General features: G+C 51.6%; 1 protein-coding gene across 4 annotated transcripts in view; it reads right to left on the reverse strand.

The window, feature by feature from the left end:
- Positions 1-864: 864 nt before the first annotated feature.
- The window catches only part of HYDIN (HYDIN axonemal central pair apparatus protein), a 382,125-nt gene continuing 366,332 nt past the window's right edge, over positions 865-16,657 (reverse strand). For all 4 annotated transcript variants that reach the window (XM_050922316.1, XM_050922315.1, XM_050922318.1 and 1 more), the window contains exons 82-86: positions 10,913-11,076; positions 7,638-7,788; positions 7,073-7,303; positions 4,660-4,884; positions 865-2,209 (exon numbers count right to left, since the gene is read on the reverse strand). In XM_050922316.1, the coding sequence (XP_050778273.1) occupies positions 1,721-2,209; positions 4,660-4,884; positions 7,073-7,303; positions 7,638-7,788; positions 10,913-11,076 (1,260 nt within the window). In that variant the 3' untranslated portion in view covers positions 865-1,720. The remainder of the gene's footprint in view (positions 2,210-4,659; positions 4,885-7,072; positions 7,304-7,637; positions 7,789-10,912; positions 11,077-16,657) is intronic.

The following is a 16,657-nucleotide window of genomic DNA, read 5'->3' on the forward strand; positions in this document are numbered from 1 at the left end:
CCCAACATTGTTCACTTTTTTAACTGCCACTGCACATTGAGTGGATGTTTTCAGAAAACTGTCCACAATGACTCCAAATCTCTTTCTTGAGTGGTAACAGCTAATGTAGACCCCATCATTTTATACGTATAGTTGGGATTATATTTTGCCAAGTGTGTTACTTTGCATTTATCAGCATGAATTTCTTCTGCCATGTGTTGCCCAGTCCCCCAGTTTTGTGAGATCCCTTTGTAACTCTTCGCAGTCTGCTTTGGATTTAACTATCTTGACTAATTTTGTATCTGCAAATTTTATGACCTCACTGTTTACCCATTTCTCCAGATCATTTATGAATATTAGAATAGGACTGGGCCCAGTACAGACCCCTGGGGGACACCACTATTTACCTCTCTCCATTCTCACCTTTTATTCCTACCCTTTGTTTCCTGTCTTTTAACTGACGCGTCTGCAATGCTTTCGGGCTCATCTAACCAGCCTTAATTTACTTTCGGATAACAAAAGGCTTGTCATTAATCACCCTGCCTCTGTTTATAAACAGACTCCCTGCTGCAAAGGCTGTCCTGCTCCCAGCTTCTGAACTCATCACATATCACACTCAAGCTATTGCAGTTAAGAGCGCTGTCTGGGGCAAGGGTGCGTAGACCTCCCCTACAAAACTCAGGGGTGGGGGGCGCTAGAGCCCTCTCCTGGCCCCCCTGCTTTGACTCCTTTCTAGATAGTCATGAAACCTCCAACTTCTCTGGATTCTTTCTCCATCCAAATTTTCCCTTGTCTTGAGGCACAGGGTGTCTGTGTGCTAACTATGGTACTATCACATTAACCAGATCCACGCCAACATATTGACCAGAATCTCTGTGTCTGCTTAACAATCTTTATTCCAAAATACATTTTCATACAACAAACAAAGAAACCATGATGCCAACAGTCATCCTAGCCTCTGATCCCAGAGGGTGAGATCAGCTGGGAGGCATGATGGAGTCCTCATATTTCTGGGATACAATGTGAATGTTTTCATGAACTCTGCTCTGTTCTGTTGGGAAAAGCTGCAGCACCTTTGGTGGCTTGTGCACAAGATGTATTTTTAATAAATCCACAGTAAGTGAATCCTCCTTCAGGCAGGAAGGTTTGTACTTTGAAGGCAATATGAAGGCAATTCTATTGGTTATCAACTGAGGGGGGATAAATGGACTGAGTCTTGACACATGCAGTCAGACATATACACAGATAGCTGGGATCTTCCCCACTGATCTTTATATTGTAACTTTCATATAATTTGACTAACAGATCAGTGACGCTATCAGGCCAAGGACAAGTGACACGATTGCCAGGTCACTTCAGTAGTAATGAGATCTGTTAGCCTGCTCTTTGGGAATTGTCAGCAACAGCCCCTGTTATATACAGGTGAGTGTGTTCTGTGCATGCCCCATACGCAATCCTGCAGTCGCCCAGTGCTTTCAGTAGGCGTGTAGATCCAATAAACATTTTCTGTACTGGCAAAAACCCTGGTGAAGAGACTCTGGAGCTGCTTTTCACTGCGAAGGCACATCTGTGTTGTAGAGCGAGTCCATTCTGTACTGAGATGGGGAGGGAAATAAAGACCAGCCAAAGTCAGATCCTAGGAGGTGCATGACTACGCTTGGAGTTGCGAGTGGCTCAGCAAAGCGGGGGAAAGGCCCGTTTAGGGACTGGGACACTGCTGCTCCGCATGCGTGCCACTAGGTCACTTCTCAGGGGTTACGCCCTTCAAGTAATAAACCCAGGAAATGCCTGCCCCCATGCCTGATGCCCGGGCGCAGGAGACGACCAGCTTGCTGGTGACGGGCATCTTGCTGCCAGTGGGGTTCCCCTCAAAGCTGACGGTGATGAAGATGTTCTTCTTGGAGCGTATGGTCTCAGCAGCCTTGACGGTAAAGGCTGGGTTCTCCACGTTGTAGGTGAAGGCTGTGTGCTGCAGGAACACGTTCTTGAAGGGAATGGCTGTGCTGGAGCCAGCCTTGATCTGAAAGGGGCCCTGAGGCTTGGGGGGCACTGACACGCCAAAGAGCGGGATGCTGTATTCTCCTCCGATGGGTGAAGACAGGATGAGAGTTCCTCTTGATTCACCCAGCTGGCAGGGTTCATAAGTTATGTCCACACTGACCTCTGTGCCCCCCTGAGAGCCCGCGGCTGCATTGATGATTTTATCCGTGTGGAAATCTGAACAGTCGATCTGCAAGGGGAGAGAAGGCATCACTCGGATTTAGAGAAGGCGTTTTAGCCTCTGTGGCCCAAAGTCTGACATACCCCAGAGCTCAGGACCAGGAACAGCAGTAGGGTAATTTAGTATCACAGGATCCTGATACAAAATGTATGGGGGGATCTTTACCATTTTCTACATGAAATGCACATTCCAGCCCCCTTCACGGGGGGCCTTTCAATGCACACAGGGACTGCTCAAACCTCCCCCTCCCAACTGAAACTCTGGGAAAGTTTGGCTCTGGGGCTGGCTTAAACATTGTGGTTTAGGCACCTTCTATTGCCTTGGGCAGTAACACCAGGACTAATGTTGCCACAAAAGGGGACATCTTCCCTCTAGACTAATAGTAGCACTAGCTAGCACATCAGTAGATCTCAAAGCATTTTACAAATAGGACATTCAACCCTTTTTAACAGATGGGGAAACTGAGGCACAAAGCAGGGAAGTGACTTGTCCGCAGTCATCCAGCAGGCCAGTGGCTGAACCGAGACTACAGCCCAAGCCTCCAGTTCAGCACTCTGTCCGCTAGGCCACACTGACGCCCTAAGCACCATTGCACTGCGATGGCAGCTCTGAGTGACCCCACAGGGGAAGATGTCCCTGCAGAAGGCTCAGCCTTGGCGTGAAGTCAGTGGGAAGGCTGGCTACATTCACCACAACCTCACCATTCACCTGCATTGGCCAAGCTAGGAAAGGTTCCAGTGGGGAGGGCAGAGCAGTGCTGAAGGGGCATGTACTGCTCGAGGAGGCTGATGCAGGGCCGGCTTTAGGAAGTGCGGGGCCCAATTCAAACATTTTTGGCTGGGCCCTGGCAGGGATGACTTAAAAAAAAAAGTGGAAAAAAAAGCCTTTAATTTCTTTCATGTATTATTTACTTTCCATAACTCTATAAATAATAAAATTATATATTATGTACATTGCATCATATATGCTGTTGATCGGTTATTAATGACTGTGGTGTCAGATGTGTGGGTCCCAGCTGCTCCCTGCCCCCCTCATTGAAGCAGGTGTGCAGGGTTACTGCCCTGGGAACTGCAGGGCACAAGTGGACATGGGGCTGGCTGGAGGCAGGGCAGGGGCTGACTGGAGGTAGGGTCTGGCTGCAGGCAGGGCAACTGGTGCGGGGCTAGTTGGAGACAGGGGGTGTGTGGGGCGGGCTGGCTTCAGGCAGGGCCGCGGGGGGATGCAGCAGGGGTTGGCAGGACTGGAGACAGAGGAGTGTGAGACTGGCTGGCTTCAGGCAGGGGGGTGCAGCAGGGTTTGGCTGGAGACAGGGCAAGGTGTGCAGGGCTGGTGTGGGCAGCAGTGTGTGTGGGGCTGGCTGGCTTTGGGCAGGGCCACAGGGGTGTGTGGCAGGGGTTGACTGGAGATACGGCAGGGAGTTTGACAGGGACTGGCTGTGGGCACGGGGTGCAGAGCTGGCTGCAGGCAGGGGGAGCGGGGCTGGTGTGGGCAGGGCAGGGGGTGCAGCAGAGGCAGCTGGAGCCCCAACCCTTTAAATAGCCCCCAAGCTCCCTGCTATCCCAGGGCTTTGGGGGCTATTTAAAGGGCCCAGGGCTCCCCAGCTTCTACCCTGCCCTGGACCTTTTAAATAGCCATGGGAGCCCTGGGGAATGCGTGGGGGTGGCGGGGCTCTGGCAGCTATTTAAAGGATTGGGGTGGCAGAGGCAGCTGGAACCCTGACCCTTTAGACAGCCCCCGGAGCCCCTCACTACCCCAGGGCTCTGGAGGCTATTTAAAGGCCCGGAGCTCCAGCTGGGAGAGCAGGGCCACGGGGCTTGCCGCACTCCAGCCGGGGCTCCAGCCAGGATAGCAGGGCCTCAGGGCTTGCTGCACTCCAGCCAGGGCTCCAGCCAGGAGAGCAGGGCATCGGGGCTTGCAGCACTCCGGCTGGGACTCCAGCCGGGAGAGCAGGGCCGCGGGGCATGCTGCGCTCCAGCCGGGGCTCCAGCCAGGGCCGCGGGGCTTGCCGCGCTCTAGCTGGAGCTCCAGCTGGGAAAGCGAGACTTGCCGTGCTCCGGCCAGGGCTCCAGCCAGGAGAGCGGGGCTTGCTGCACTCCAGCCGGGGCTCCAGCCAGGAAAGCGGGGCCGCGGGGCTTGCCGTGCTCCGGCCAGAGCTCCAGCTGGGGCCGCGGGGCTTGCCGTGCTCCCGCCTGCGCTTTGCTCAAGGGAGTGGGACCACGGAAGACCCCTGAGCAGATCGCAGCCAGGGACCCAGGGTAAGTTTAAAAAAAAAAAAAGTGTCTAAGGCACGGGGCCCCCTTAGGCGTGGGGCCCGATTCCTAGGAATCGGGCGAATCGGCCTAAAGTCGGCCCTGGGCTGATGGGACAGGTAGACCGAGTTGCCTGCTGAATGTTTGTGATTCCACCCGTGAGCACTGGTGGCTTCCTTACTCAGCCCCAGAGCAGGGGGCCCTGCTCACCTTGCAGGTGTACTCCGTTCTCTGACGGGTGTAGTTAATGAACTTGGTGGTGATGCTCTGGCTGCTGCCCAGCATGGCACGGAAGTACAGCGGCTTCTCCGGCCTAGCTGCAATGGCTTTCAGGTTCAGGTCATACTGGAAGGAGCCCAGGTCGCTGCTCTGTAGCACCAAGCGCCCACTGACCTCTCCGACTTTTAGGGGCTGGAATTCGAACACAAGCATCCCCTGGGGGGGAAGAGAGAACAACCTAGTCCAGGGGTGGGCAAACTACGGCCCAGGGGCTGCATCTGGCCCTCCACTCATTTTAATCTGGCCTTCAAGCTCTTGCCGGGGAGCGGGGTCAGGGGCTTTCCCACTCCACGCAGCTCCCGGAAGCAGAGGCATGTCCCCCCTCTGGCTTCTGCGTGTAGGGGCAGCCAGGGGACTCCTCATACTGCCCCTGCCCCAAGTGCTGCCTACGCTACTCCCATTGGCCAGGAACTGCGGGGCAGCTCCTGCAGACAGGGCAGCGCACAGAGCCGCCTGGCCGTGCCTCTGTGTAGGAGCCGGAGTGAGGAGAGGCCGCTTCTTCTGGGAACTGCTTGAGGTAAGCACTGCACAGAGCCTACAGCCCTGACTCCCCCTGTGCCCCAACCCCCACCACAGCTCTGATCCCCCTTCTGCCCTCCAAACCTCTCAGTCTCAGCCCAGACCCCTCACCCCCCCGGCACCCCAACTCCCTCACCCAGTCTAGAGCCCCCTCCCATACCCTGAGCTCCTCATTTCTGGCCCCACCCCAGAGCCTGCACCCCCAGCCAGAGCCCTCACCCCCTCCCGCACCCCAACCCCCAATTTTCAGAGCATTCATGGCACACCATACAATTTCCACACACAGATGTGGCCCTCGGGCCAAAAAGTTTGCTCACCCCAACCTAGTCCATCTGTGTGAGAACAGAAATGTTAGTGCCCAGGCCAGGGATGGAAATTAGCACTTGGTGTGCTGCATCATGGACAGTCAACAGCTGCTGTAACACCCAGCGCCCTTGCAACCCAATCAGTGCTCACTTGTGTAACACCAACAGATGCTCGTTGTCGGCAGATGGAATCAAACCTGGGACCTCTCGAGCTTAATAAATGCATCTCTACTGCATAAAAGCCAGCTGGCCCTTGGCTAGGGCTGTAGAGCGGATGCATTAATCTCTCCCAGTGGTTTCGGTGCCATTAGCTGGGACAGAGCACCGCAACCAAGAGGTGTGTGGGTTATACTTCCTCAGGGCATTTATCATCTACAGCACCATGGGTTTACATGGTGGGCATGGGGCAGACGGGGTGTGAATTCATTAATCGATGATCATTATTTATCAATTCATAAGACGAAATGACACACCTGCACCCCAGACAGGGGGACAGAAAGCAAAGAAATTGTGGAGCTAACAAAAGTTGTTTCATTGTTCTGATCACTCTGCTTGCGTGTTACATCTCTTCCCCCCATCCACCCTGAGCCTGGCTCGTCAGCATTTTGGGACGGGGATTATCTTTGATAAGTTTGTACAGGCTGAGCCACAAGGGTGCGTGTCTCCAGGAATTACTGGATATAAAGAACGACATTTCTCATACCCAGCCCTTGGGGGTGGGGGATGCATTGACGAAGTGCGTGGAGAGCTGTGGCAAACCATGTAAAGCAGGAGGGAGGGGGATGCCTGTGCCTGTCCATGTCTGTATGTTTGTGAATTAACTATTCATTTATCAGAGAGGTAGCCGTGTTAGTCTGGATCTGTAAAAGTAGCAAAGAATCCTGTGGCACCTTATAAACTAACAGATGTTTTGGAGCATGAACTTTCGTGGTGAATACCCATGAAAGCTCATGCTCCAAAACATCTGTTAGTCTATAACGTGCCACAGGACTCTTAACTATTCATTGTGTCCTTCCTGCTTGGTGGAGAATCTGCCCCAGAGAAAATGAAAAGCTCCCCACTGGCCCACAGACAAAGCGGCAACATTTTCCAAAATAAAGCTGTATTCTTCATCAACTTGTGTGTCCGTTTGCTCTTTGGGCATGGGGAGCTGGGGCGGTGAAGGAGATTGGTAGAGCAGAGAGCAGCTCAACCCCACTTCCGCTGCTCTCGGCCTACCCAGAACAAGGGTGCAGGGAGCTGGGGTGTTTAGCGCAGCCAAGGCCTGGGCAGGGGGCAGAGATGGTGCTCAGAAGGGCAGGCGGAAGCCTCGTGGGATTGCACTTGGAGAAGCAACGGAACCAGTGCACAGTGGTTAGCACAGTGATTGCTACCTGCGACAGCACTGCCCTGGAGGGGGCTGACACGGAGGTGATTGACTCAGTAGCTGGACTTGACATTCTTGAAGGTCACAGCAATTGCGCTACTGCAGAGGGAAGAGAGCAGGGGAAGCCGGTTTGCTGTGCAAGGCTTTGTCCTACCTCGGACTGGGCGGGCACAACGAACTGCGGCGGGAGGTTGACATCGGGCACTTTGCAGTCTGTAGTGAACGTTACTGGGAAGACGAGGGGGTTTTCCACCTTGACGGATGAGGACGTGCTCTGCCGAACAGGGGTAACCATCTCGATGGTGCTGACCGGACCGGAAGGGATGGCCTTGAACGTGACCAGGTAGAACAAGTACTCCTGTGTCGCCTCATTGCGAAAGGTCACCTGAAATCAAGTACAAAAGAGGTAACAGTCAGACCTAGGGGAGCTGGGAGCTCCTTCTGGGCCGGGGGCTGGTTCTGGTCAGAGGAGAAATGAACTCATCTTGGACTCTTCCCACTTGCCTCCCATGCACACCTGGCAGAGAACAGGTGCCCTGATCAGCTTCCAGGGGAGCTTTACTGTAGATGCCTAACTACCAGAGCAGTCTCTTCATTCTGGGCACCCAAAAGTTTCAGTGTTTTGGTTTAGACTCCTAGAGACACCCACCCTCATCCCCACACGCGATCAGCAGGCAACCCTTCCTTTGCAGCACCGCAGGGCCTGGGAGTGGGTCTACCTTAGCACTGAATAGTCCTTCCTTATAGGAGAAGAAGGTGAGTTTATAGTCCTTCTTGGAGGAGGCAGGCACTTCCGTGTAATCCAGCCCCTTCAGCATGGTGGTGATGTCCAGCTTTTCTGGTTTGATCATATCCACTATCACGTGGAATCTGGGGAGAGACAAACGAGAAAGGTCAAAAGGCCTCATGTCCACTGCAAACAGCCAGACATGCACCAGGTGGCAAACGTTTACGCAGGCTGTCCGACTGGTGCAGCTATAGTATGTCTACACTGCAGTAGGGACACGGGCGCTGACACATGGCTACGCCGTGCCCTAACACCCACAAAGCCCTGTGACATGCACCCGCACCCCTCATAATACAGGCTGACTGGCTCGCCCAGAGTAGAGGTCTGAGCCCACGATCAGCTGTAGTGTCACACCTGCCCACTTCCCTGAGGCTCTTGTAGCCAGGCTTGTGTTCGGATAGTCCACCAAAGCTATCCCACAATTCCTGGGCCCTGCACAGTCTGGCCCTTCTGCTCCTCAATAGTTGATCCAGTATGCGCTTTGTGGTTCCAAACCATGTGACCAGGGCCGGCTTTAGGGAAAATGGCACCTTGGGTGAACTTACATTTTGGTGCCCCTGGCTCCTGTGTACATGGCACCCCCCATTGTTGCTGGCTCCTGTGGGCTCCCCAGGCTCCCCACCCTCCCTTCCCCCCAACCCCTGTACTGTGCCCGCTTTGCCCCTAATGCCTGTTCCCCCTCCTGTACCCCTAATCTCTACACCCCCTTCATGCCCAACCTCTGCCCCCTCCTGCACCCCAACACTTGCCCCCTCCTGTGCCCCTCACCCCTGCACTGTGCCCCCTTCAGTCCTAACTGCTGCACTCCACTCCTGAGCCCCTAGCCCTGCCCTCCTGCACCCCCAAACCTGCCCCTCCTGTGTCCCAATCCCTGCACTCCACTCCTGAGCCCCAATCCATGCACCCCTTCACCCCAACCCTGCCCCTCCATCCTGTGCCCCAATCCATGCACCCCTTCACCCCAACCCTGCCCCTCCATCCTGTGCCCCTAACCCCTGCACTCCACTCCTGTACCCCAATCCATGCACTCCTTCACCCCAACCCTGCCCCTCCATCCTGTGCCCCTCACCTCTGCACTGTGCCCCCTTCACTCCTAACTGCTGCACTCCACTCCTTAGCCCCTAGCCCTGCCCTCCTACACCCCAACACCTGCCCCCTCCTGTGCCCCAACCCCTGCACTCCACTCCTGTGCCCCAATCCATGCATCCCTTCACCTCAACCCTGCCCCTCCATCCTGTGCCCCTAACCCCGCATCCCCCTCCTGCAATCACATGGGGTAACTGACCTGGATGCACACAGCAGCTAACACTGCTGCTCGCTTCCCCACTGGCCTCCTGCTCTTCCACCCCCTGCAGCCCTAGGGGGCTGGGAGGGGGGAACAAGGAGCTGTCAGTGCTCCCTGCATCCAGGGCAATTTCCCTGAAGGCAGCACAAGGGGAGAGCAGGAGAGCAGCAGCTCCTGATGCCTCAGCAGCACAGCCCAGGTGGGGAAGATACCTGGACGCAGGTAGCCCTGGTGTGTGTGTTGGGGGGAGTGTGTGTGTGTGTGTATTGAGAGGAGTGTGTGTGTGTGTGTGTGTGTGTGTGTGTGTTGAGGAGGCAGTGTGTGAAGGAGTGTGTGTGTGGTGTGATGTGGTGTGTTGTGTTGAGGGGAGTGTGTGTGCGCCTGAGTGAGTGACTGCGCTGTCTCTTTAAGAAATCACTCAGGATCAGGAGCCTGAATTCGGCTTGTTCAGACACAAGCAGCCGCCCAGCAGCACACACAGATCCCCCTGTCCTGTCACCTCAGCTTAGGGGAAATGGGGTACACGGGTGGGGGAGGGGGACACCCCACCATCTGCCCCCCTTTCCCCCCCCACAGAGCAGACAGGAGACACTCCCAGTGCGGAGTGGCCAGGGGCGCCTCCAGGGACGAAGTGCGGAGGGCGGGACAGGAACAGCAGCAGCTGAGCATGTGTAGTGGGGGGAGGGCACCCCTGCTCTGGAGGAGTCACCCAGCTCCTAGGTTGTTCCTCCAACTGCCCCTGCCCCCCGCTGCTGCTCTCCCGCCTGCCACCCCCGCTAGCCCAGCTGGCTCTCAGCAGCAGGTCAGGTGGGAATCCAAACCCTGCGCACGGCACCCCCTTGGGCGGGCTGCCCTGGGCAGGGGCCCATACGGCCCACCCCAAAGGCCGGCCCTGCAAGTGACCCATCTGAATTCTAACGAGGATGGACCAAATCCTGTTGGCTCATTTCTCTGATCTGTAAGAAACACAGATGGGGCCTTGTCATCCTCATCTGTACAGCCCATTGTTATCTAACAGGCGAGGGTCTGTGGGATCTCCTGAACCCCAGGGGGAAGTGCATAAGCTAGGGCATAGGCGCCGACTCCGTGGGTGCTGCGTGGCTGGAGCACCCACGGGGAAAAATGAGCGGGTGCTCTGAACCTACCGGCAGCCGAGCTCCCCCCCACCCCCCCATTGCCTCCTCCTCTCCCTCCCAGCACTTCCCGCTGGCCGCCTAACAGCTGTTTGGCAGCGCTTAGGACTTTCTGGAAGGGAGGGGGAGGAGCGGGGACACGGTGCGCTCCAGGGAGAAGGCAGTAAAGACGTGGAATGGGGCGGGACTTGGGGAAAGGGGTGGAGTTGGGGCAGGGTGAGAGTGGGGCAGGGGTGGGGTCAGGAGTGGGTGGGGGTCGAGCACCCACAGGGCAGAGGGCTATGAGCTAGGGCAGTGGACGCCAGCTCCAGTCCCTGGAGCACAGGGCTCCTAGGCCACAGTCTGCTCAGCCCTTGGTGTAGTATGTGATGGATCAAAGGTAGTGACTAGCCCTATGGCAGGGTGTTATTACAGATGGCGGGGATGGGTGACATCCCTGTGACAAGCTTGCTGAAGGCCTAATCACGTATTGTTTCTAGAAAGCTCTTGCCCTGCCAGACTGTTGGGCAAATTTTCCCCCAGCTACTATGGGGAGGGAGATGGAGTTTATTAGCATAAACCCCCCCAAAGCAGAGCTGATTGTCAGCCAGGTCCATGCTTCCTGAGACAGGAATAAGGGCCAGTCTGAGTGCCTGCAAACTTGTGGCCTAGACAATCTCTCAGAGGCTTTCTGGGAACCCTAGTCACAGCACACAATGACTGATGGCTGGGAGTTGTCAGGGTAACACCAGTCTGGAAAGCCCCCCTTGGTGCTGCTAGCTGTGAACAGCTAGGCCCGTCCCAGTTTACCTTTGTGGCTTGTTAAGCCAGTTCGCAATGGGGAGCAATTCAGTGTAGGTAGTTTTGCACGGCACCTCTCGGACAATGGTCCCTGAAGACTTAGGGGGCTCTGCAGTCCCCTGCAGGAGGTACTGCAAACCTGTCCCATCGGGAAGCGGAAAGAAGATGGAGCCCTAGAGACAATGCAAAAGGTTGGTAGCTTCCCCTGCCTTCAGGGTCCCCGTTCAGCTTCTCTCCTGACCACATACATGCAGGGGCCAGAGCTGCTGGTATGAGGACAACTGCTCTGTGCTGCACTGCCAGGGTAAGCCAGCCATTTCCACCAGCCCAGAAGGACGCATCCCAATGCAAGGCTGATCCTGCAACAGTGAAGAATCAACAGAGGGGGTTCCTACTCTACCGCTCATTCCTCCTGCTGGTGTGGCAGAGGAGAGGTGGCATGGCTGGAGAAAAGCAGGCGGGGTCAGGCTGTCATTGCACTATGCTGATTCTCAGCTGTGGTACAGTCACTTTGCGGCTGTGCGCAGCTGGCAGAGGGACTGGTCGTGCCCAGAGATATAGCAGCAGCAGCGGAGTGCAAAAGTGAGCTGTACTCTGTGCAGATCTGCATCCCGGGTTCTGCCCCCCAACGTCTCCAGCAGTTGCCTTAGAAGCAGTCTTGGCAGTGACCATTGCTAATAAAGCTGGGGAATGGTGAGCTTTCTCCCATGGCCCTCATTATCCCTGCCATGATGCTCCAGCTCCCAGACAAGCCTCTCTCCTGCAGATTCCCCAGGTGAGAGTGTGCAGCCTCCCTCCATCCTCACTCCTGATTTATAGCCTGCCTCCCCTGCACACCCGACCTTCTCTTCCCTCTTCAGCACTCCCAGGGAGCTGCTAGTAGGCTGCAGACTGGCATCCTTGGACCAGCAGAAAGATTCCCCAGCAAACCTCCTTGGGGCAGTGGCTGTGACCTCCAAGTATGGGGGACATCTTGGAGAGGCCTTTTAGTGGGGCACAGTGCTTAATTCAGGCAGCAACAGCAGCTCTCTGTGAAAGCTGCCACACCTGGTGCAGTCCTGGTTCAGTAGCTCAAAGTCTGTCTACACTGTAATCAGAGGGGTGACTGCGGCATGTGCAGCCATATCCAAGTGAGCTCTGAGAACAATAGCAGTGATGTCTTGGCAGCATGGACTAGCAGCCAAGTCCAGTCATGATTTTATAGACCTAAGTCATATCCCTCCTCAGCTTTCTCTTTTCCAAGCTGAACAGTCCCTGGCTTTTTCCATCTCTCCTCACAAGGAAGCTGATCCACACCCCAAATCATTTTTGTTGCCCTTCTCTGTACTTTGTCCAATTCTAGTAAATCTTTTTTGAGATGAGGCCACCAGAACTGCATGCAATAGTGGCATTATTATATGTTCTGATTATCTATCCCTTTCTTAATGGTTCCTAACAGTCTGTTAGCTGCTTTGACTGCCACTGCATATTGAGCAAATGTTTTCAGAGAACGATCAACGATGACTCCAAGATCTGTTTCTCAACAGCAGCTAATTTAGACCCTGTCAGTTTATATGTATAGTTGGGATGATGTTTTCCAATGTGCATCACTTTGCATTGATCAACACTGAATTTCATCTGCCATTTTCTTGCCCAGTCACCCAGTTTTGCAAGATCCCTTTGTAACTCTTCACAGTCAGCTTTGGACTTTACCAGTCCATCTTGAGTAATTTTGTATTGTCTGCAAACTTTGAGACCTCACTGTTTACTCCTATTCATAAGTTGACCAGCACTGGTCCTAGTACAGATACTGCTATTTAAAAACCCCAGGGGTACCCTGCTATTTACCTGTCTTCACTGTGAAAACTGACCATATATTCCTACTTTTTGTTTCCTATCTTTGAGCCAGTTACTGATCCATGAGAGGATCTTCCCTCTTATCCCATGACAGCCTACATTGCTTACAAGCCTTTGGTGAAGATCTTGCCAAAGGCTTTCTGAAAGCCCAAGTACACTCTATCCAGTGGATCACCATTGTCCACATGCTGGTTGTCACCCTCAAAGAATTCTAATGGATTGGTGAGGCATGATTTCCCTTCACAAAAACCAGGCTGACTCTTCCCAATATACTGTTGTGATGCTGAGCCTGAAAGGGTTAAGCAACCACAGGGCAAATGACCAAATCCAACCTTTATAGACATGTTAGAAAAGTATGTAAATGTTAATTAGGGCTATTACATAGAACTAGTTACTATAGCCACGCTAAGTGGACTAGCGCTTTGAAATGCAAACCTGTATTGTTAGAGAATTAGAGGTAATACTAATTGTATGTGTTTACTTAGAGCTTGCTAGAGGTTAGCCATGTAAACAGACAGCTCCTGCTGTTAGTACAGTTTGGGAGGAGGGTTAGCTCAGTGGTTTGAGCATTGGCCTGCTAAACATAGGGGTGAGAGTTCCACCCTTGAGGGGGCCATTTAGGGAACTGGGGCAAAAATCTGTCTGGGGATTGGTCTCACTTGAGTAGGGGGTTGGGCCAGATGACCCCCTGAGCTCCCTTCCAACCCTGATACACCTCTACACCAATATAACACTGTTCTCAGGAGCCAAAAAATCTTATCACATTATATTGAACTTGCTTTGATCCACCAGAGCACACAGCCCCACCCCCTCAGAGCGCTGCTTTGCCACATTATATCCAAATTTGTGTTATATCAGGTCACATTATATCAGGATATAGGTGTAGTCTATTGATTCAGCGATCAAAGGGGAATATTAACATTTAGATGGAATGTGGGAGTGATAACACCATTGTCTATATTTCATTTTAAAGTTTGTGGCAAATTGTCTATAGACTGCTGAATGGATAATTACCTTAAGCTGATGAATGCAACTAATTACTCGGGTATGCATATAAGATAGTTAGTTCTACTTCAGAGCTGCTATTCTTCACCCAAGGAATCCCTGCTGTAAAGAGGCTATCACAGCCTTCCAGAAAACGGTATAAAAACTCTTGGGACCTGATCCTTTTATCTCAGATCCGCTTGATGCTTCATGCGGGGGAAGATTGAGTCAAAAGACTGAGATATCCAGTCCCATCTGGATCACCCTGTGTATGGAACATTGGCCTGAAACTATGGACTAATTCTAAGAACTAAAAGCAACTCCAAAGCTCCCCATCTCTGCTATGAAACTGATCTCAGAACAGTACTCATGTCTGTATGGATACTGATCTCAGAACGGTATTCATCTCAGAACGGTACTCATGTCTGTATGGATACTGATCTCAGAACGGTATTCATCTCAGAACGGTACTCATGTCTGTATGGATACTGATCTTTTAACCAATACTCACTCCATTTTCTTTTTCAATAAATTTTAGTTTAGTTAACAAGCGTGTATTTGGCTATAAGCGTATTTGGGTAGGATCTGAAATAGTCATTAACCTGGGAGGTAATGTGTCTGATCTTTTGGGATTGGTAGAATTGACTGGGCTATCTGGGAGGGAGCCCAAAGGCTGGGTTGCTTTTAAGGGAATTGTGTTTTGACTTCTGTGTAACCAGTAAGATATTATAGACATTGTTTTGTGGCTAACTTGGTGGATCTAAGTATTGGAATAATCACCAGCTTTGGGAATTGTCTGCTCCATTCTTTGCAGTTTGCCCTAATTGAATCTCCTCAGTGTGGCCCCTCTGGGTCCCTGGTCACAATCGTGTTCATCTCTGTGTCTATATTTCTCTTCTTTACTATAGTTTCAACCAATTTATCTGATACTGAAATGAGACTTACCGGCAATTGCCAGGTTGTCTCTGGAGCCCTTTTAAAAAATTGGCTTTACATTCCAGTCATCTGGTATAGAGGCTGATTTAAGCAATAGGTTACATATCACAGTTAGGAGTTTTATATTTGAGTTCCTTCAGAACTGGGCCCAGTGACTTATTACTGTTTAATTTATCAGTTTGTTCCAAAACCTCCTCTGTTGACACCTCAACCTTGGACTGTTCCTCAGATTTGTCACCTAAAAAGAATCACTCAGGTGTGGGGATCTCCCCCATATCCTCAGCATTGAACACCAATGCAAATAATTCATTTAGCTTCTCCGCAGTGGCCCTGCCTTCCCTGAGTGCACCGTTAGCACCTCAATCATCCCATGGCCCCACTAACTGTTTGTCAGACTTCCTACTTCTGATGGACTTTAAAAAAATGTTGCTTTTAGTTTTTGTGTCTTTTGCTAGTTGATCTTCATATTATTTTCTAGCCTCCCTAATTATACTTTTGCACTTGACTTGCTAGAGTTTTTGCTCCTTTCTATTTTCCTCAGGAGGATCTGACTTCCAATTTTTAAAGGACGCCTTTTAGTATCTAACCACTTCTTCGACTCTGTTGTTCAGCCATGGTGGCAGTCGTTTGGTCCTCTTGCTGTTTATTTTTTTATGTGGGGAATATGTTTACTTTGAGCCTCTATTACAGTGGTTTTAAAACGTTTCTATGCAGCTTGCAGGTATTTTTGTACTCTTGTGACTGTTCCTTTTAATTTCCATTTAACTAGCTTCCTCATTTTTGTGTAGTTCCCCTTTCTGAAGTTAAATGCTACTGTGGGTGTTTCTTTGGTATTTTTCCTCCTAAAAGGATGTTAAATTTAATTACATTATGGTCACTATTAATGAGTGATTCAGCTATATTCACTGAACCAAATCCTGTTCTCCACTTATGACTAAATAAAGAATTGCCTCTCCCCTGGTTTGTTCTAGGACTAGCCATTCCAAGAAGCAGTTATTAATTGTGTCTCAAAATTTTATCTCTGCATCCCATCCTGCTGTGTCATGTTCCCAGTCAATAGGGGGATAGTTAAAATCCCCCATTATTATTGGGTTATCTGGTTTTGTAGTCTCTCTAAACTCCCTGAGCATTTCACAGTCACCATCACTATCCTGGTCAGGTGGTTGGTAGTACATTCCTACTGCTATATTCTTATTAAAGCATGGAGTTTCTATCCATAGAGATCTGATGGTACTGATTCAGATTTTTACTATATTTGACCCTATGCTCACTTTCATCGCCCATCTGCACAACCTGCTCTGTCCTTCCAATATATTTTGTACCCTGGTATAACTGTGTCCCATTGATTAACATAATTCCACCAAGTTTCTGTGATGCCTAGTATATCAATATGCTCATTTAGTATAAGGCATTCAAGTTCACCCATTTTGGTATTTAGACTCTAGGATTTGCACACACGCATGTATAACATTTGTCAATCCTATATTTAGTTGTCTGCCTTCCTGGGATGTAACTGAACTTCTTTGGTTGACGGTTTCTCTTCAGTTCCTACCTATACTTTATCAACTTCTATCTTCTCCTCTTTACTAGGAGAATCCCCATTAATAAATCTTCCTCTGTGGATGTCAGAACCATGTGCTGCTCTGCGCCTGTCGGCTTTTCCCCAACTCTTAGCTGAAAAATTGCTCTACGACCATGAATAATTTTAATTTTACATGCCAGCAATTCGGCTCTGTTTTAGTTTAGGTGGAGCCCATATTTCCTGTATAGGCTCCCCCTTTCCCCAAAGGATCCCCAGTTCCTAATAAATCTAAATCCCTCCTCCAAACACCATTGTCTAATCCATGCATTGAGACCCTGTAGTTATGCCTGTCTTCTCAGCTCTGTGTGCATTTCAGAGAATGTTATTGTGGAGGTCTTGGACTTCAATCCAAATTTTGCCTCCAGGACCTCTCTCCTACTTTTCCCTATGTCATTGGTACCTACATGAACCATGAT

The sequence above is a fragment of the Gopherus flavomarginatus genome, chromosome 14 (assembly GCF_025201925.1).
Source record: "Gopherus flavomarginatus isolate rGopFla2 chromosome 14, rGopFla2.mat.asm, whole genome shotgun sequence".
Lineage (NCBI taxonomy): Eukaryota > Metazoa > Chordata > Testudines > Testudinidae > Gopherus > Gopherus flavomarginatus.